This window comes from Carassius auratus, chromosome 19 (genome assembly GCF_003368295.1).
Source record: "Carassius auratus strain Wakin chromosome 19, ASM336829v1, whole genome shotgun sequence".
NCBI classification, from domain to species: domain Eukaryota; kingdom Metazoa; phylum Chordata; class Actinopteri; order Cypriniformes; family Cyprinidae; genus Carassius; species Carassius auratus.
This window is the reverse complement of record NC_039261.1, coordinates 21,371,184-21,393,652: the sequence shown is the minus strand read 5'-3', so window position 1 is coordinate 21,393,652 and position 22,469 is coordinate 21,371,184. Positions and strand designations below refer to the sequence as shown.

General features: G+C 34.1%; 1 protein-coding gene across 2 annotated transcripts in view; it reads right to left on the bottom strand.

Annotated features, from left to right (window-relative positions):
* The window catches only part of LOC113119812 (junction plakoglobin-like), a 63,469-nt gene that overhangs the window by 22,946 nt on the left and 18,054 nt on the right, over positions 1–22,469 (bottom strand). Inside the window, exons 1-4 of one of the 2 annotated variants that reach the window (XM_026289480.1) lie at positions 8,968–8,988; positions 5,849–5,886; positions 4,806–4,943; positions 447–700 (exon numbers count right to left, since the gene is read on the bottom strand). In XM_026289480.1, the coding sequence (XP_026145265.1) occupies positions 447–700; positions 4,806–4,943; positions 5,849–5,861 (405 nt within the window). In that variant the 5' untranslated portion in view covers positions 5,862–5,886; positions 8,968–8,988. Of the gene's footprint in view, positions 1–446; positions 701–4,805; positions 4,944–5,848; positions 5,887–8,967; positions 8,989–22,469 lie in introns of those variants that run through there. The other variant, XM_026289479.1, reaches the window with a different exon arrangement.

Below are 22,469 nucleotides of genomic sequence, written 5' to 3'. Positions count from 1 at the left end.
GAAAAATGGAGAAATATGGTTTCTAAATGTTTTTAGACTTTCAATGGTTGCATGCGCTCGGCAGCCAGTAATTTAACTTGGAAAATAGATCAAATCTTAAACTTGTTTTTCACATCATATCGTAGCACATTTCAGTCCTTTATTTCACCTTTATTTCCCCCCTTTTACATTTCTAGTTCATTCTGTGAGATTATTTGGAAAGATTATGGAAATATTCAACTCATACTATCACATGCACTCCCCTTTTAATTCTCTGAAAAAGACAGCTAGTAATACAAAACATGAATCTCTTACTGTCTTACTCCAGATCATTTAAGATATCAGCTCAAGTGGGATAGCAAAATAACAAAAGGTGCAGATTTTGCAGAACTGTACTGTTTTATCACAGTTCTTGGCTCAGTGGGATAACTGTATGAATATTTTCATTCCCTCATCTGTTATTGTACCTGGTCCTCGTCGGCCAGCAGTTTGGTGAGCTCTGGAACGGCGCGGGTGGCCAGCTCAGCATCATCCTGATAGTTGATGAGATGGACGATGGCTGTTTTGAGGAGCTGCGAGGGCTCGGCCAGTCTCTGCACATTGGTGGGCTGGTCTGGATTGCTGTGTGCGGTGAGCGCCGTCTCTCCCTCCACCAGCGTCTCGGGGAACATGGCCGCACGCACTCGCTGAGCTCGGGTTAGACTGTACTGAGCCTCCAGATCTGAGCACAGATGAAGATAAAGAGGCGTATTAAACCAACAAGCCCCTCCAGGTGATGCATTACAGTCATTTTAACACTTATTACTCAGTAATATCATTGGTTCGACAGCACTGATTCTATTGAGAAACAACTTGAACTGAGCGGCACAAGTACTATCTGCAGAGCTGCTTTATAGCTGAGGCAAACTGAGAATGTTTAATGAAACCATAATAAAGTCTGCATAACTGATTCTTTTACTTTGCTATTTAACACTGTGAAGCTGCTTTGAAGCAATCTATATTATATAAAGTGCTATATAAATAATGACAACATTTTTATGAGGTGTTTAAACATTTAAAATATTTGTAAAATATCTTAAATGTGAAGTGTGCTATTTCTATGACAATAAGTGCAACAGTGTGGCTCAGAAATACGCTCCAGCTTCACATAATAATAATAAAAGCAATTATAATAATCATGTTATAATTGTATTTAAAATATTACATTTATCACTTCCCCCACCAATCAATTTATTATTATTATTATTATTATTATTATTATTATTATTATTATGTTTCCGAATCAGTGCTACAATTTTTGGGACTTTCTGTATCACACTTCGGCTTCACATAGTAATACAAATAATAATAAATAATAATAATAATGCTATTATTTTTATTAAAATATTACCTTTATCACTTCTTTCACTGATTAATATATTATTATTATTATTATTATTATTATTATTATTATTATTAATTGCTTCTTTTGACAATAACTGACTGTACCTAATTTTGCAGACTTGGTGAATGAATCTAGAATCACTGTGCCGTCACAGGTGTGCACTTATAGGCTATTTTACCATCTATAGGAGCTCAAACGTGGCTTGTCCAATTAGATTTCGTATGCCATAATATTATAACACACATTGCATCACACTATATTTTGTAGAGTGATGCAGTACAGACGTGGTTAAGGGCACATTTAATAACAGAATAGATTGACACCAGAGAACCAGAGGTGGGAATAATGGCAGCGCGCCTGTGACTCTCCGAATAAAGTGCAATCCATGCTGGAAGCATCGCGAGCGTCTGAAAGGGGTCTGCGGAGGTTCTGTTGTGATAGCAATAATGTTCGAACCATAAAAAGTGAACCTACTGAACTGAGTGTTTGGATGAGTTTCTAAATGTCACTGGCTCTGGGAGGACAATAAATTTGCAGCTCTCTTCCAAACTATGCAAGCACACATGCTGCCATAGTGAAGAATCTATTTTAAAATCCCCAGATATTTACAAGTGACGACATGCACCATGACAACAACGAATAATGAGAAAACCACAGGTACATTTAATATGCATCTCGTAGAGATGAAAGCAATAAAGGGAAAGTTCACCCAAAAATGAATATTTGCTGTTAGTTTACTCACCATCAGTCCATCAAAGATGTAGGTGACCTTTTTCTGGAGTTAAACAGTAAAGAAGATTTTTAGCTGTAAACGTGTTCTTGATGATTCAAATAATGCAATTCAATGGCTATTGGTTTTTAAGAATAAAAAAAGGACAGGGAACACCAAATTAAAACCCGTGTCTCCTGACGATATATATTTGGATCTTATAACGCAAGAAACTGAGCACTATTCACAGCATTATTACCTGTAATCCAGAGCCACAGGAAAATAGAGAAACTCTTTCGGAAACTTTACTTCTATGAACTTGTTCAATTCAGTAATTTGTTTATGTAATCATGCAATGACATCACGTACACGCAATTATATTAAAGCAACCGATAAGTGGATGCTTTAGATGTATAAAGCACATAAAGTGAACAAACCAAATTGTTTCCTCAGTTCAGATTGTTGGAGGAAAAAGCATAAAATCAGCATCATAGGATCATATACGCTGGTATTTTGGCTAATTTCGAGTCAGAATGACTGTCAGGTGTCCGAAAGTGAGTTTTGATCAAGTTACTTGTAGATCTGTGCTGCACATGCTTCAGTCTGATTTGATGAACTGGTTCAAAGAACTGATTCAGAAGAATGATTTGTTTGCGAACTGACTCCGGACCATTTGCCAGGGACTCTGGGTTACAGATAATAATGTTGTAAATGATGTTCAGTTTCTTGCACAGACTGATCGTTTCGCTTCATAAGACCTCATTATATCATCAGGAGCCACAGGTTTTCATTTTGTGTTGCCCGTATATGCTTTTTTGACAAAGTGCCGGTAGCTGCTAACTTCAATTTTTTTTTATCACCAGGGCTGTAGCTGGGGGTCAGCAGGGCCCCAGTGCAGGTTGTACAAGCCCTATTTAAAATTGTTTAATTTGTATGTTCATTCATTCATTCTATTCTTATTTATTTATTTGTGCTATTTACACAATGTTTAAGTTTTTTCAAGTTTGTAGGTGTCCAGGTACAGAAACCGAATAATTAAATGTAAAATAGCACTGCATAGTCTTCAATGTAAAAATATACAGTCAAACCAAAATTTACACAACTATCAATAATTTGTTGACCAATTACCAAGCAATGCTTCATTTTGCTCAGTCTGTGGAATGAAAAGGTCGCATTAGCACTTAAAGAAAAAACACAAAGGCAAAACATGGTCAGGTCAAAGTGTTTGAATAATTTTTTGTCACAATTTATTTTAATTTTTTTTAAATAAATTTTACTGGTAGTCCACCACTGTATGAAGAATTTTTTTAGCTTTATTTTGCTATACTCACTTTCATAAACTATAGTGCCCTGCACCCACTAGTAAAATAATATAAAAAATTATATCTGGTGTCCGAATAATTTTTGGTTTGACTGGATTAATTCTTGTTAAAACTATAAAGTAATTCAGTCAAGAGAAGTGCGTGATTTTCTTTCTTTCATTTTCTTGAATTAACATTAAGGACACCGACAGCAGACAGTAAATTAGGCGCGGTCACTTTAAGAGACAATGCATCCAATATAATGATACTCAACCGATTTCTTTCTCAACTGCTTACTTTTACTTAAAGCTGCAGTAGGTAACTTTTGTAAAAATGTATTTTTTACATATTTGTGAAACCTGTAATTATGTCCTGACAGTAGAATATGAGACAGATAATCTGTGAAAAAATCAAGCTCCTCTGGCTCCTCCCAGTGTCCTATTGTCATTTGCAGAAATTAATCCGCTCCCGGTGAGAAACAACCAATCAGAGCTACGGTCCGTAACTTTTTTTTGTGTTCAAAATTTACAAAATGTATATAATAAGTGAGTATGAATCCATTTTCCAAACCGTGTTTTTAGCTTACCCTGAATCACTAGGGTACATCTATAATAAGTGTTTATATTCTGAGTATTTTAGATTGCTTCGGGGATACCGCGGCGGAGTAACCCAGTACCTTTGTGATTCTTCATATACATAAACAGAGAGAAGTAGTTCCGGCTACGATGTTCTTCCGCAAGACGCAAGCAGTTCTGTTTATTAACCGCTAGAGCGTCAAAAGTTCCCTACCGCAGCTTTAAGACATATCCGACAGTTTTTCAAACTGCTCAACTGCTCAAAATGCTTTCCAAGATGGGTATTTTGACATACTTTGTATATTTGTCAGTACAAGAGCAAGAAGACGTAAATCACATGAAAATGATAAGCTTTCGTGATGATGGGAAGCAGTTGCCCGTCAACTGTCCTGATCGTCTTTTTAGGCTGACCTCAGCCAGTTGGTTGAGATCGCCGGGGGACCTCCTTCAGCTGTGGGCCCCTATAATCATCAGCACCTTACACCCCACTAGCAATGGCCCTGCCAGGGACCACAGTTACAACTTAAAATCTGTACTGTTCAATAGCAGAAAGAAAGTCAAATATATCTTGGAAGGCCTGAGGGTGAACAAATTAACAACAAATGTTCATTTTTGGGTGACTATCTCTTTAATGCATATCCTTACATAGACTGTGTACTTTTTATGTCTAAGAAAGCAACCCCCCCCAAAAAAACACACACACATTCTGAATGTTGAAGTCCAGTGAAACGACACAGCCCTTGTGGAAGGGCTACATGCCACTGACTCGAATGTGAAATTTCGGAGATCCTCGGGTCATATAATTCATCAAAATGTTGCGGAGAGGCGGATGGAGACCTTTGGAGAGCACGCATTACCTGTGGCGTTCTCGCCAGCGCTGGCACTGACGCTGTCCTCATCTCGAATGGTGGTGGCTCCCGACTGAATGCCCGAGTCTGGGGCGTAAAACGTCTGCTGCCACTCCTCCACCTTCACAGCGCCCTCTGCCTCACTCACTGCAGGAGATGAGCAGCAATATTAGTCAATATTTGACAAAGGCTTAGTGCTTCATTTCAAATAGAGTCAGCAGATGTGTTTTCACTAAAAATAATTAGCTAATTCAAATTTGTGGGATTTTAGCATCGTATATTTTCCAGAGTGTCTATTTACATTAAGTGCAAATAGCCCGTCTTGTTGGCAGAGGCTATTTACACTTGCTCCACCCACAAATGTGTGATTTGGCTAGTCAACACTACAAAAGAAGCTGTATTGGTGTAGATGGGGTTCGAATCTGGGTTTTGGCATACTAATATATATATATATATATATATATATATATATATATATATATATATATATATATATATATAAAATTTGCAATTATTATATAATTATCGAATATATTATTAAATTATGCAATTAAAGGCTACATGAATTGTTAATAATAATATTAACCATAATAAAAATAATAATTATTGTTAAATAAAATTGTTTAAATTTAATGTGTATTTATATTTATATATATATATATAAACACACATTAAATTAAATTACAACATTAATATAAAAACTAATAAGCAAACTATTGACATTGACCTGAAAAAAGAAATTCACATGCAGCTCATGTGTTGCTCTTATTAAAATATAAAGGAGGACTGAATGAAATGCTGTGACATTGAGTTTTATGCTAATTTTATTCACTTAATTTTTTCTGCTTTTAAAATCATTTATTAATTTGTATTAATATGAATCCACATTAAATGGCAACGCTGGACTCAGATGTTTGGATTTTATTGTATCTTCATGCCAGTTTATATCTGTATATCATATCCAATATAACAAAAAATTTACATTTAAGAAAATAGATGAAAAGAACATTTGAAAACATGAAACTTAGCGATCCTTAAAAGATTAAACTTACTTTGCAGTGACATCACCACTGTCCAGCCTTAATTCAACCTGTGGTAAAACACAGAGAGAAGACTTAGACTGCATAGAGAACAGGAGGGATGCAGTATGAATGCAGTGATCTGCAATGTGAAGTGACAGCATGCACCAGTTTAGAGCGAAAAGCACCACTGGGACTTAAAAATAGTGAGCAGGCAATGCTCTTTATAAAACTACTGCATAGAACGATCGCACAAATCATAGTAGCTTCCCCAAAGTGGAAATTCAAAGCTTCATTTGTAGTTCTGAGCAGGTCGATGGGACCTACAGTTTACAGTTTATATTCCCAAGGACTGAGAGTCTCGAGAGTCTTTTCAGTGAAGGTTTCTGTTAAATGTCTGCATCCTTCATGACTATAAATAGCACAGACTACAGGCAGAGATATGACTGGAGGTGCGAGGCATGATGAATAAACACGACACCTTCATCTGACCCCACTTCAGCAGCAAAAAAGCCTCTGAGCCGTGAACTTAACACTCAACATTCATTTCAGAAAGAAAAAGTCACGAAAGACACGTTCACAAGAATGTCACTAGCCTTGCAAACAAACAGTGAGAAGAAGTTCTGTATCCATGCTTTTGCAATATTATATTTCTTAACAAATCTGAACCTAAACTATTAAAGGGGTCGTATGATGCGATTTCAAGTTTTCCTTTCTCTTTGGAGTGTTACAAGCTCTTGGTGAATAAAAAAAATCTGTAAAGTAGCAAAGACTAAAGTCTCACATCCAAAGAGATTTCCTTTATAAATTGCAAGACTTGTCCACCCCCGAAACGTCTCGTTTAAACACGCCCCCACATGTCTACCTCACGATGTGGGAAGATTTGCATAACGCCACAAGAATGTTCAAGCAAAAAAGAAGGCGTAAACTTTGTTCTTGCTGTTTTTGATCTTAGCTACAGAGCTTGTTACTTTTCAGTAATCTAAATTTTATAAAGACAGTAGAATGGTTTCATGGCCATAAACCATTTTTCCTGGAATTATAAGAAGTGATAACTTTATTGAAAGTTGATAAGTTAATATTACGGCCGTTTGCTGGACAAACCACTGTTTGATTTGTGGTAATTCACAGTAAGAGATATCACTTTAATTGACATGAAGAATGGGATATTGACATATTAATGAGTAAATTACAGTGCCTTGTAATGAGTTATTGATATATACAATTGACCTATTTTTCATCTTCAATCATTTTAATGTAACTGTCATATGAGATATATATATTAATCCTATTCCTGATTAATTATTAAAACTCCCTATATATGATTTGAGTTCATTTTAATGTACAACCCAGTGCGGCTACAGAGGACTGTTCCTGGTCCTGGGAGAGAAGACTACAATGCCGACTGTTCTGACTCACAGTCTGTAAGTACGTTTACTTATGTAAAGGATTTGCCACTGATGATTCAAATGCGAGTTTTGAACAGTGTAGAGCAGCGGTTCTAAATTCCAGTCCTCATGAGCCCCTGTCCTGCACATTTTGTATGTTTCTCTTATGGCTTTGGGCGTTTGTTCTATTTGAACGTAAGTGCACTGCAAAGTTGACATCACATGATATTCCCCCATGATTCCAGTTCGAAGCAAACATGTATGTTCCATTCAAAGTGCAGTTAAGTGTGTGAGACATGAATTTAAATTGTATTTATTTACAGAGGTATATGATATCACACTTGACCGTGTGTGAAGATGTTGCACAGTGCAAATCCAGGAATGAATGTTACGAACTTCTGCTCAGGGAGTAGGGAGCAATGAACACTGTGAAGGGATGATGTAACAAATGGCTTGTTTGTAATGAGTTTTATTGTTTTTGTCTTGTAGCGCCGGTGTTCTGACCTGGACATGCATCACAGTACAGCAAAGGCTTAACATTTCTGTCACACGCTTGAGGCCAATGAAGCACTGGCCAATCAGAGCGCACCTCGCTTTTCAGACCGATGAGCTTCGTAAAAACTATATTAACATCATATGACCCCTTTAATACCAGGAGGGTTTGATCCCCATTTAAAGCTGGAATGCATCTCCAAGATTGCGCTGTTGAATAAAATAAAATAAAATAAATATTTATGAAAATAAAATACAATATTTTAATTATTATTTAAAAGATACAATTCTTATATTAATATAATAGCATGCTAATAGTGATTATTAATAAATTATGAATTTTATTTATTTAAATAAATATATCAAAAAGTAATATTTGTTAAAGCATCCATTTTACATTAATAACACTGAAAATAACTAAATATTAAAAAAGCATTTAATTTTTTTAAATAAAATGTATTGATTGCAACATCTACTATATCATTTTGACATTAATTACACCATCATATCATAACATTTACTATTACAGCATAAAGCTTTTGCTTTAATAACACTGAATATAACTCATCATATCATTTAAAAAATATATAACAATTCTTAATTCCTTAAAATATTTCAATAATATGATGTAGTAAAATTAAAATATTACATTCACTATATAATTATACTATTTATTTAAGCATGTAGTCTTACAATAATAACACTGGATCCAACTGTGATAAATTATTAAAAATATATAATGTTTATTAATAAAAATACAAATATTAAAATAAAATGTATTGTTTAATTATAATATTTACTATTAAATCAGATATAGTTTCTACATGAACAACACCAAAATTAACAGCGAAAATATAATTAAAAATATATAAATATAATGAATTATTAAAATTATCTGTCATTCATAGCAGTTTTCTTTCAATCCACAGATAAAATACCACTAAAGATAATGCATTATAGAAGCCAGTATATACTTTTTCCAGCAGTTACAATTCATTGAATTTTATGATGACTTCTTGACCTTCATAAAAAATAAAAACGGTGTGAAAGAAAGAACATTTTGATTTCCGACTGTCAATATCTTCATTTCCTAATGCACCAAAATAACTCAAAGTAAAATCAGATGCTCTCTCTTCTATTAGTGATGTGGAAAGGAAGACTAGGAGCTGAATTTCAATAAGAATATAAAAACACTTGCAAGAGCGTATCATCAAAAATGAAACAAGAAAAGACACAATTTCTTTCACAAAAGCAGTGACTAATCCATTTTACCTCTTTGAACTACTTCCTCACGGTTCCACATCTTACAAGATCTTATTTGTTCTTTTTTTGCTTCCTTCCATTTGGATTTAAATGGAATCCAGCTTTAAAAGGAACCTCTGTTTAGTATTCTCTCCAATATCTCGCTCCTGCCCTTTTCTCGTCTTCAGCTTCTCTTTATAAAACATCCCAGTATGAGTACAGTTTGCTGCTGTCCCTCAGTTCCATACAGCATATGGGGATTTACTAACTGCTGTTATCACACCACGTGCCCTGCATTTTCCTCTCTCATTAATCACATCAACATACAGCTAGACACCAACACACAAACCCACACACACACAGAGTCATACAGCAGTCAAAAAAACACCTTAAAACTGATGAAAATGGGAAGATGTCCTCAAATGATGAGCAGCAACGACACTGGAAAAACATTTAGCCTACTAGGCATTAAACACCCATTAATTATGCATGCACTGATTAATTAAAAAAAGTTTTCTGGGTTAACAAGGCTTAAGACGATGTGTGTATTGTGCCTTCCTCATTTTTACATCACATTACCATGCTTAATAGGCAGAGTTCATCCAAAAATTAAAAATTCGGTGTGAAGGTTAGACATCGTTGATGGCAGCTTGTGTCAGTTTGATATGAAAGTTACTTTACAATGACATAAGCTTCCTAAAAAAACCCTCACCCTCAGTCTATCTAAGATGTTGTTTCTTCATCTGAACGTATTTGGAGTAATTTAGCATTACGTCACTTGCTCACTAATGGCTCCTCTGCAGTGAATGGGTGCCGCCAGAATGAGAGTCCAAACAGCTGATAAAAACATCATAAAAACCCACAAGTAATCCAAGTAAAAAGCTGTGTGTTTGTAAGAAATAAATCCATCAATAAGGCATTTTAAATTTGGGTTCTGGGCACAATTGAGTCTTTGATGCAGAACACTTTCTCAAGTAAAAATCCACCAACAATGCGTGTAAATGGTGCTTGATCTGTGGTATTTCTCCCCTGATTTAAACAAGACGACTTGTGTATTCATGTATAGGTGACTCGTTTAACGTTGTTTCTTACAAACACACAGCTTTTTGCTTCACAAGAAATGTGGATCGATGTTTTTATCAGCTGTTTGGACTCTCATTCTGACGGCACCCATTCACTGCAGAGCATCCAGTGCTGAGCAAGTGACGAAATGCTACATTACTCCAAATCTGTTCTGATGAAGAAACAAACTCTTCTAAATCTTGGATGCTCTAAGGTTGAGTATCTTTTGGGTTGGATGTAATAAAGCTGCATGAATGTTTTCTTTTTGTACTTGCAAAGAAAAAAGAAAGTCACACTGTTTGGAACAACAAAGGGGTGAGTAAATGATGATAGAAGTGACAGAAACTATTCTTATAATATCTTGCTGATGAATGCAGACACAGAATACTGAGCTTTGCACATGTGATCAGGACGGCAGCGCCAAAGAAGAAAATTACACTTGAGTGCTTTCATCTCAAAAATGAGATGTTGCATACAGGGTCCCAACTATGGTTTAAAATTCAGGGATGTGAACAAAAATGCTCTCCAACTCTTCAAAATCATACTAATCAGAACATACAGTACTGACATTTCATTTCTAAAGGCTCTCGGCCAGGCTGGAACTTCTAATTTAGAGTTAAGTGACGCAGATTTTGTGAATATGCATATAGAGTGACTTTATAGGCATGTCTTTGTCGAGAGTAAATTCGCAGCTTATCTAATAAAAATCATTCAGAAGCGTTTCTGTACAGTAATTTATTAGTGACAGCAGAGTCATTTACTTGAGTGCTGACTTCGTTAAAAATGACAAATTCCTGACATCAAATCTCGAAGAAAACTAAAACTTAAAATGTGTGATGTCTTTGGAAATGGGAAGAAAATGAATATATTTTTTATTAAAATGATTGCAGACAGGTTTCTTGAACAGGTCTGCTATTGGCTGAACAAACAGCCATTGATAGTCAGGATGCAAAAAAACTAAAACTATTAAACATTATGAATTACTCATGAAAATATGTTTTCCTTGTATAAATATGGCTTTGCATATTATCCAACATGAGGATTGTGAAAAATGCTAAGCTTTAAAGGCTCCCTGCAGTTTTTCTAACAAAATAAAAACTAACATCTAACGTTTGAAAACAAAGAATATAGGTATTCAAATATTAGGTTTTTTCCTGTAAAATTAAATTATTATTATTATTATTATTATACATAGTAAATACTATATTTTATTGATTTATGTTTTATAATTTGAAATAACACTAATAATAATAATAATAATAATAATTTGTAAATAATTAATCTTTACATTTTAAAAACTAAACTAATAAATAAATATATAAATTACTGTTGAAATAATAGTGTTATTACTGTAAAATTAAAATAATAGTTGTTGTTGTTGATAAACATTGTAATAATAATATGTTTTATGCATACTTTATTATGTTATAGTCATATATTCTACTTATTTAATTTATTATTATAAATAATAATAATAATAATCTTTGCAATTACAAAAGGGTTTCAGCACGACATGCTTGAACCCCTAATAATAAATCATTATTATTATTATTATTACTATTATTATTGTTATTATGATTATTATTATAAAGGCATACTAAATGAGGGGAAAACAGGTTTTCTTTCTCTTTTTTTTTTTTTGTATTTGGCAGATCACATGCCTGAATATAAATAGACTGTATCTGCATATTTAGTATTTTTAACAAAATTAAATACTTTAAAAAGGAAAAATATAGAAGGTAGGCTTTAAAGAGACTGTGAGACAATGTTTTCTCTGGATGTGAGAGACAAACTGCAGTGGAAAGGTCTAAAATAAAAGAGCTGTGAGGAAAAGACAGGAAGTCTCTATTTCTTGACCATTGTCCTGAAGAAGGCCAAGGTCTGTCCGAGTCAGTGTAATATATCTCTTTCTCCATGACTCACTTCCTGCAGAAGACGACATCTCTGATGATGATTAATGCTTCGAGGAGATCTCAGTCTGTTTTGTTCATCAGACACTACCTGTTTACACTGTCGCCATTGTTCTGGTGTTACAATAGCTACCTGTGATCGACACACACACACACACACACACACACACACACACACAAGGGTCTTTGCTGTATTTAGGACACTCGACACTGAACACTGCAGCAGCAGCAGACCTGTCAGCGTCTGTATGACTTCTGGAGACACACTGCTGTACTTCGTGTTTACTATACGAGTGTCAAGACGGATTTGTATTTGAGAGTCCGCCAGTGAGAGTATGTCTTGTGAATGTGTGTGTGTGAGGATTTAACCATAAGATTCAATTCATTACATGTAGCAGCAAATGTCAAACTTTAATGCATGTTCTAATGATGCGCAACACATCTGCAAAATCAAACAAATCATTGGCTGCCAAGATGACTAGTGCACTACTCCAAAGAATAAAAAACATATATAAGCAATCTAATTGGCTTGTCAGTTGCTGATGAGTGGTTGACCAGAAGTTGACGTCTAGGACTGCTTAAACATCAACTGAATCAGTGTCTTTGTTGTTAACTAAAAATTGAATTATTAATAATAAATGTAGCCAATCGTATTTAAAAATGTATAACAACAGGAAACAGTTATTTTAAACTGTAATAATATTTCACAATATTACCATTTCTACTACTTTTCTGATAAACATTGTCTCAATGATTTTTACATGGTGTTAGTATGTCATATTGATACTTGCAATAAGCAGTGCTGACAGTATCTGTTCTTTGTTCGTACATTGTGGTAGTTTATTTTATTCTATTTTATTTTATTTGTGTTGTATTTGTTTTATACATAATCTGAAAACTGAATAAATAATATTTCACGTGATGTATAGTTTATTAGGATCTGACAATATTTGGCCGAGATACAATTATTTGATATCTGGAATCCGAGGGTCCAGAAAAATCTAAATATTGAGAAAATCACCTTTGAATTTATTAAAAATTAATTCTTAGCTATGCATATTACTATTGTATTGCTATTGTATATATTTATGGCAGGAAATTTACAAAGTATCTTCATGGAACATGATCTTTACAGAATATCCTAATGATTTTTGGCATAAAAGAAAAATCTATAATTTTGACCCAAACTATGTTTTTTGGCTATTGCTACAAATATACCCCAGTAACTTCAGACTGGTTTTGTGCTCCAGGGTCACAAATGGTGTTCACAACACACTTGCATCAATGTATGAACGAGTAAAAAAATGCGTGATGGGGCTTGATATTATCCACCAATGAATTTTGCACCAATGAATCATTCACAACAAGATGCATTAAGCAAGTAAATATGGTCAATTTTGTTTTCATGCTGATTGCAAAGCCAGAGGCTAAACAAATTGTCCTTTCAATTAGTGCATAGCAAGTTGCTTTAGAAGAAAAGCCCTTGTTAAATGATAATTAAATGCAGGTTTGTGTTCAAGAGCCTCTCAGTTTGACAGAGCCATGCCGATAGAAACATCTGTACACGTTCACATATTTTCAGCTTCTCAGCAGGACTGAGAAAATTGAATTCACGACAGGAGCTTGGCAGGAGGATCTGCAGGAGCCAGCGAGGTTTTGCCAGACTCCTGGAGCGCAGCTGATGATACCGTGAGTCACCTCACGCCAGGACTTGAATTACAAAGTCACCTGCACTCCGCGCTCCAACACTTAGACAGGAAGTCGAGAGAAACGCCAACCACGACTGACTGTTACGACTAAAGATGCAGTGACCGATACACGGTTACGTATACATTTATTCCAAGAGCTGAGTTGCCTGGCGGTGTGATCGAACATCTGCTGGGATAAAAACTCAGCGTAAATGCAGTGAGGTTTTGGTCTAAAGTTACAGTGGAAAACATTCTGATAGAGTTATAGGACACCTAAGAAAACATCCACACACTAATGCAGTTACACCAGCCATTAGAAAGCATTATATAATCGTGATAAAGATGATTCGCTCATATTAGATTCTAAACCAATTTAAAGGGGATATATGATAGAAAAACTCAATTTTCTTTGCTCTTTTGAGCTAAAATAGCTCAATATGGAGACATGTTCTAGTATGCGCTGTGGAAAGCTGGCTTCACAGTTCACACAGAACATTTACTGAAATAAATCTACATTATCAGGTCATTCAACAACAGTCATGGGGCTTTAATATCAAACTATGCACCAGGTTTACTCAACAGGGCAAATGTGCGCGAGAACACAATTTACGAAACAGCACCGGTGGGCGTGGAAATTTCTGACGAGGTGTAAATTAAAGAACACAGATGCAACAACTCATTTACATACCAACCAATAGAATATAGGCTATCAAGTGCAGTGCAAAATAGTGCAGTTGCAAATAAGAAGAGACGATGCTCATCTGGTGCACGTGAACTACTTACGACTTGCTTGTTAGAAGCAAACTGACAAACACGTACATATATGTACGCATATCTATTCATAGTTCAATCATGACAACTCTTTGGAATGAATTTTACCAGCATTTATCAGTAAGCATGGAATATATGAAACAGTGACTTGAATTCAGACTGCTGCAAGGAAAGTAGGGAGATTCCCCCGAGCAGATCTAGGCAGGTGGAGCTGGGGAAGGTGGAGGGTTAACGAAATCCCATGGCACACTACAATTAACTGATTTGATAGAAGTCAGGAATAAACAGGTTACATACAGTAGATAGAAACAAACAAATGAACCAACCAGATTTAAGTAAACCAATCAGCTGCTCAGAAGAGTTTGATAATTTAACTAGACAGACAGACAGACAGATAGATAGATAGTAGTTTGTCATCCCTTACCTACTTTTTTGTATTTTGTTCGTTTATTATGTGTTTTATGTTCTGTCGCTGTCATTCTGTTGTACTGCGGAGCTTCCATCCTGAAAACAAATTCCTCGTATGTGTAAACACACCTGGCAATAAAGCTCATTCTGATTCTGATTCAATAAGAAAGGGTAGTTTCTCACAATTCCCACTTTTTGTCTCATATACACAGTACATATAGTGTGAATTTATATATGCTTTGATCTTTGATCAAAAATACAGAACATTTTTAATATTGTGAAATACTGTAACAGCTTAAAATAAATGTTTTCTCTTTTAATATATTTTAAAAGGATTTAAAGCTTAATTCATTCTAATATGCTAATTCGCTGCTCAAGAAACATTTCTGATTATTAATAATGTTGAAAACAGTTGTGCTGTTAATAATTTATTAAAAAATATTTGTTGTATTCTATTAAGATCTTTATATATATATATATATATATATATATATATATATATATATATATATATATATATATATATATATATATACACACACATTATAAATGTCTTCACTGTCACTTTTTAGCAATTTCATACTTGAATAAAATATTACATTTCTCTCAAAAATTCAAACAAATTCTTCATAGGGTCCTATTTTTACAGACTTTTCTTAGACTGAACAAGAATAAGAGCAAATTTGAATCCCACGTGCAGTTTTATTGAATGAGACCCATTACAAGACCAATTACATGAAATGAAATGATACAAAAGTGCAGAATATAACCCCTATGGCTTTCAGCAGAGAGCCAGTACAAAGTGTCGCATAAAGATTATCCCTCACGTTTCCACCACATGGATGTAACAGGACCTTAAACCCTTAGCGACTGACCCACAGCGGGAGCATTACATTTCCAGCAGGGGGGAAATACAACATCACTGTAATTCAATAGCAGGGAAGGGACACAAGAGAAAACGCCAAGGGATGTTCCTTGTTCTTAAATACAAGACATACTGGATCATCTCAATGATTATCTATTGAATTTCACAGGAAGAACTCGAAGCCTTTGAGCGCCATTAATCACAGTTCAGTTTTCCCTGTTAGAGATCATTCTCTTTTCTTGCTGCTACAATATCTAGTCATTTTCAACTCGATCATGTTCAGGGTTTCGCTGATATTAACTGCAGAAATGTACTTTGCTGAACTAAAACATTAAAATGGGATATTGGGTTCTGGATATGAATCCAATTTAGTTGAGAAATATGCTCTGCAGGAAGGCATTTGATTTGCCATGTACAAGAAAAGATTCCTAAAAAAATATAGTTCAACATTAATTGGAACAGAATATACCTTTTATGCACTTTATAAACATTTTCTCAGACTAAGGAACCTACTGATCCGACTGTCTGCGAGTACAAATGATCAGTGCTTCCACGTCACCTATTATTTCTGTTAATGGAGTAGTACATCCAAAAAATAGCTGAAAATGTACGCATCCTCAGGCCATTCAAGATGTAGATGAGTTTGTTTCTTCACCCTTCAACAGATTTGGAGAAATTTAGCATTCCTTCACTTGCTCACCCAATGGATCCTCTGCAGTGAATGGGTGCCGTCAGAACGAGAGTCCAAACAGCTGATAAAAACATCCCAATAATCCACAAGAAATCCACACCACTCCAGTCATAAAAAAGTGAAAAGATGCATGCTTGTAAGAAACAAATCCATCATTAACATGTTTTAACTCAGTTGTTGCTTCCAGCTAAAATAGGCCTCCTCTATTCATGAAAAGTCTGAAGTGAAATCAGGAGAAACATGTGCACAGATCAAGCACCGTTTACAAGTGAAAACAGCCCAAAACACAATTCTAAACAAATATGTCTGTGGATTTTGATGTGAGAGGACAAAAGCTTTTTCACTAGAGGATGTGTTATTTATTATCCATTATGATATTTTGACCAGAAGTGAAGGTTTAAAATGAAAATGCCTTAATGCTGGATTTGATTCTTCCAAACACACAGCTTTTCACTTCATAAGATGTAATTGACATAATGGATGTGGATTTTTGTGATGTTTTTATCAGCTGTTCGGACCCTCATTCTGACGGCACCCATTCACTGCAGAGGAATGTAATGCTAAATTTCTCCAAATCTGTTCAAATCTTGGATGGCCAAAGGGTTTCAACTAATTAGATTTTTAGGTGAAATATTCCTTTAAACATTATATTCCTTATTTACAAACAGGCTATAGAAAGAGATTCTGACATTAAAGTAGCCTAACATTCAAACTTTAAAGGTTTAACTTGATGGCTTTTATTTCTATTTTTTTTTCGCTAAATGTTGTAAGAATGCTAAACATTGCTTGAGGGACTTTAAATGCTACTGTATATCAGTTTTAATTAGTCAGTGCTCTTAAGAGGTAACAAAGAACTTTCTGCTGAACTGATAGGATCTAAACCAATTAAAAACCGTGTGCCTGAGAGGCCAGTCCACTTTTGTAGATCTGAGATCATTAACAGCTTTAATTAGGGCCATTTCAGTGCTGTGATGTTCAGCGCTCTGATGTTCATCATCTCAGATCAGAGACCACATTTACATTTATTTATTTCTTTTAAATAGAGAGTAAAAGTCCAAATTAAACTTAAGCTTAAACCTAAACTTTAAATATGAAAGGCACATTAAACCTGCCTTGCTTATCATGCTTTTATTGTTTATAACTTGAAATAAATAAGCACAAAGTCATTACAAAAAAATGTAATCTTCACATCAGTAAAATCTAACTTAGACTAATCTAATAGCAATAGTTGCACCATCAATCCTACTACAACAAACAATTATTAGCAAAAATAAATTTTTATAAAACTTAGTGTATGTTTTTGATGTGATGTGAGAACAAATAATTAAGAAATACAATGCAAATACATATATATATATATATATATATATATATATATATATATATATATATATATATATATATATATACATATATATATATATATATATATATATATATATACATATATATATTGCATTGTTTCTAATACAGCTTTAAATGTCAAATTATGCAACAAAAAATATTGTTTATTTTTCTGTATTATATACATCAACATGCTATAGTTATATAATTATCCTTATTAAGACAAAGCCATTTTATTTCAAAAATGTTTAAAATGCTATTTAAACCAATGCATTATTTAAGATGAGATAAAAATGACATTTGTTTCCCAAAATAATTTTTAATAGCAGTTTAAGGTGAATGCATGTCTTATACATTATTATTAGTGGAAATACATATATTTTATGAAAATTCAGTTTTTTTTTCCCTAAACCAACAAATGTCTTTTCTCATCTCATCTCAGTGTGAAAAGAGCACTTCAGGAGAGTTTACTTTCTAAAGGCGCACAGGCACAAAAACAAGAAAAAGAAAAACACTCTTCTATTTTCTCAGTAATTTTTCTTAAAAAGGATGTAAGATTGGCCTATAATTGCTGAGTGTCAAATGATGTACAAATATTTCTTTAAAAGCATGTAAAGTAGCTTCCTCTAATTGAAGATGATTCCACGGAAGGCTCATTTGCATAATTCAGAAGAGCCTGGTTTAGAAAAAGCTTAATATCTCTAACGGAAGCTGTAAACATATTGCGTGTTAATTAAAATGGATTTGAGGGTCGGGGTCTATCCGGGGTCTAGTTGAAACTCTGATGAATGCTAAATTTAAGCACTAGGGATTTGAACACTAATTTTACTTCATTCTCATGTCCACAGATACTTATTGGTTATATAGAGGATTATATTACAAATATATATGTTTTTACAAATATATATACAGTTTTATAATTGTTATACTTTGAATGCTAATTCAGAAATTGCATAAGGTGTGAATTAAGCTGATGCAATTATATAATTGTAAACCACCTGAATGAAAAAAAACAATTTGCTTTGTTTTCTGCTAAATATACCTTAAAAATCATTAAAACCAAGAAGAAATAACTTTGCTATGCTTGTTTTCAGAAAAATACATCATGAAATTGCATTTGGTCTTGTAGCGCTGGCACATTTTAAGATTCTAATATTTTGTGGTGCTGTGCCGTCACTCATGTTGACAGATCTTTGTGGCACCCATCCGGCTCCGGGGTCTTTATCAAGCATCTGAGTGTAACTCACATCATCAGGGGAACTAGAGCTCACAGCTTCCTGTTCCGAAGGAGAAGGTGGTGATATCTGGAAATCTAAGCATGGCAATAAAGTTGACAGGGAAGGAATCACGGGGCGTGACCCTGGAGCCCATCTCACAGTCTGGCCTCAATGAGATTTGTGCAAATAGCACAGGAAGTGAAGCTCTCCTCAGGACAGCTCAAGGTTAAAGACCCACAGAAAGAGCCAGAAGAGCAGAAGACATTTTTCTATTTTTTATTTACAGTTTTAGTCATTTTGTTTTATATTTGTCTAGATAGTTTTTATTATTTTGCATTGTCTATATTATGTTTTCTTTTTAATATCATTGATACAGTATGCTATGACCGTTTTGTTATTTTATGTGTGTATATATATATATATATATATATATATATATATATATATATATACACACATATACATATATACATATACACACACATTTTGATTTCAGTTCTAGTTTTAGTCATTTTATTTTTTGTCTATATTTAGTTTCTAATAATTAGTATGTTCTATTTATTGTTTTAAAATCATTATAGTCTTTGTTTATATATATATATATATATATATAGTTTTTGTTGTTTTTTGTTTTTAATATGTCCAATTTTATTAGTTTAATATCATTTATATACAACCTTTTGTACAATATATTTGTTATTGTAATATCATATATATATATATATATATATATATATATATATATATATATATATATATATATATATATATATATATATACACACACATATATATATATATATATATATATATATATATATATATATATATATATATAAGAAACTGATGAAACTGAGACAGACTCAATCCAGAAGAACTGTGGCAATGTCTCCAAGAAACTTCAAGAAACCACCTGCAAAGCTACAGTACTGTGCAAAGTTTTATTCACTTGTGTAAAAATGCTGTAAAGTGAGGATGCTGTCAAAGATAATACCATAAATAGATTTTATTAATTAACTTCTATCAACTGAACTAAATTAAATCAACACTATGCGTTAAAAAAAGCTTTTGTCCTAGGTTCACATTGTTTTTCAGGTAGCTTTTTTTTAGGTGTTTTGGAGACATCGTCACAGTTCTCCTGGATTGAGTCTGTCTCAGTTTGTTCTGTGTCTTCATGTTCTTCCAGATCAGATCAGATCTCTGTGTGCAGCACTGACTGCTGTCAGACTCCTCGTGCAAACAGACTGATGATGATCAGATCAAACAAATATCTCACTGGATTATTACAATTAATGGCAAAAATGAACATTTGTAAATGTAAACTGATATTTCCTGCTGACACACAGGAAAAAATATAAATAACTGACTTGAAAACAATTCTCATAATAATAAAAGTGTTCTAATAGTTTTGGTCACCACTGTGTGTGTATATATATATTTGGCATCAAATATATGTGCTGTCAAATGCTAAATCAATATTAATCACATCCAAAATAAAAGTTTTTGTTCACATAACATACAGTATTTTTGGTGTACTGTGTATATTTATAATGCATTTGTAAAAACACACACATGCATGTATATATTTCAGAAAATGTTTATGTTTATATAGTAAATTTATTTATATATAATATAAACTATATGAACATATACATGTAAATATTTCCTAAAAACGAACTGTATGTGTTTGTATTTATATATACATAATAATTATATACAATTGGCCCACACACACATATATTATGTAATAGTTTGACAGCACTAATATATAAATTAATTACATTTTATTTTAAGTAACAAGACTAAATAATCATATACACACACAGAAAATATTTTTTTATAATTCGTTTTATTGCTGTTGTTCTTTTCTAAATAATGTTGTGTTTTCTCAATAACTAGACAACCTTTAAGCTAGATAAAATTAGTTGAGAAAACTGCATATGTTATGAGGATGTTTTCATAGAATGCATCTTGAATTAAGTTTATTTTATTATTATTTTTTTGTTGTTGTTGTTTATTATTTCTTCTTCATATACCTCACTCATGTTTGGTTGAGCAGATGCTTAAAACAAGACAAACACAGTTTGCCAAAGGAGTATGAAACTACTTAAAAACAAAATCAAGTGTTAAATGTACTGTTCAATTTACCTTCTCAATTTATCTTGTTTAGATCTTGTTCCTGGAAAAAACTAGGGGAAAAAAACATGGCCAAAAAAAGATTTTCTTTTCTACTTCCTCTACACAAGAAGTTCGTAACCGTCTTTAATGAGGATCTAAAAGTCTCTTTCTTCACTTTCACCACAAAACAGGTTTCATCTCTTCTGGGCTGCTTAAATGAAACTGTGAAAATGTATTCCGAATGCTATTTAAAGACTATTGAAACACAAAATAAAATCCCATAGAGCTGGAGGCTGGCGCTCAGACAGACGTGCATCTGCCGACAGCGTTGCCTTGCTTCTTCACTTCAAAGAAAAAAGATTTCTCAACCGCGGAAAAAGCCACAGGGATGATTTACCGTACTGAAAACCCTGTGCATCACATGCATACAAAGTCGAGCCCAAATCAGGGGGCGAGGGCATGTTTAATGATGTTACCTGCAAATAGGTTGAAGCTATCGCCTTTCCCTTTCCTCCTGTAAACATAAAACAGTTTGGGTGCACCGGGATCACATATTAAACCTTCAACACACACACACACACACACACACACACACGCAAGTTCCCTTGTCAGAAGAGAAGTGACAGGCCTTTCATCTCACATCCCCATAATCCTCTCTCATTAGCAGCACTGAGCGAAGGCAGAGGGCGGACACACGGATGAAGGAGAGCCGTCGCTGCTGCTTGTGAAACACTGAACCGTGGATGGACAAAAACAATCCCTCCCTTCTCCGTCATCGTCGCACACACACCAGAGACCCTCGGTGTCTGCATACAGTCAGAGACACAGGCTAATTAAAGCATACTTTGCATGAGCCTGGAGAGATTTGCCGTTTTTCCCTTATCGCCCGCTCCCCCGGTCTACCTCCGACGACGTGTTAAAGAAACAAACAAACATTAGATGGGAATATAACCAGCAAACGCAAGAGCTTCGCCGTATAGGCATAAGAGACTGCCATAAGTCCCTCGTAATCATGTGGCGCTAAGCTCTCGCTTGGTGCTTTTTCAAGCCTGGTGAGGGTGAAATGATACGACACAGTCGAGCACCGAGACAGGACGGCTGTTAAAGATGAACCCTACTGAGCCAATAAAAACAATCCAGGTCAGGTGAGGTTGTCTTCGCAGCCTGGTCACTTAGTTTCCAACTGAAGCTAATTATATTTTTAAAGGCTGTCAAAGCTTACAATATCATGTTAAAAAAATATTCACTATACCATCCAAAAGTTTGCTAAATGTTTTTGAGCATATAGTTAAAGTGTCTTATGCACAGCTAGGCTTCATTTATTTGATCAATAACACAGTAAAATTGCTAAATATTTGTATAATTTAAAAGGACAATTTTCTATTTGAATGTAAAATGAAATGTCATTTATTTTTGTGATGCAATGCTGAATTTTCAGCATCATGATTTGCTGCTTAA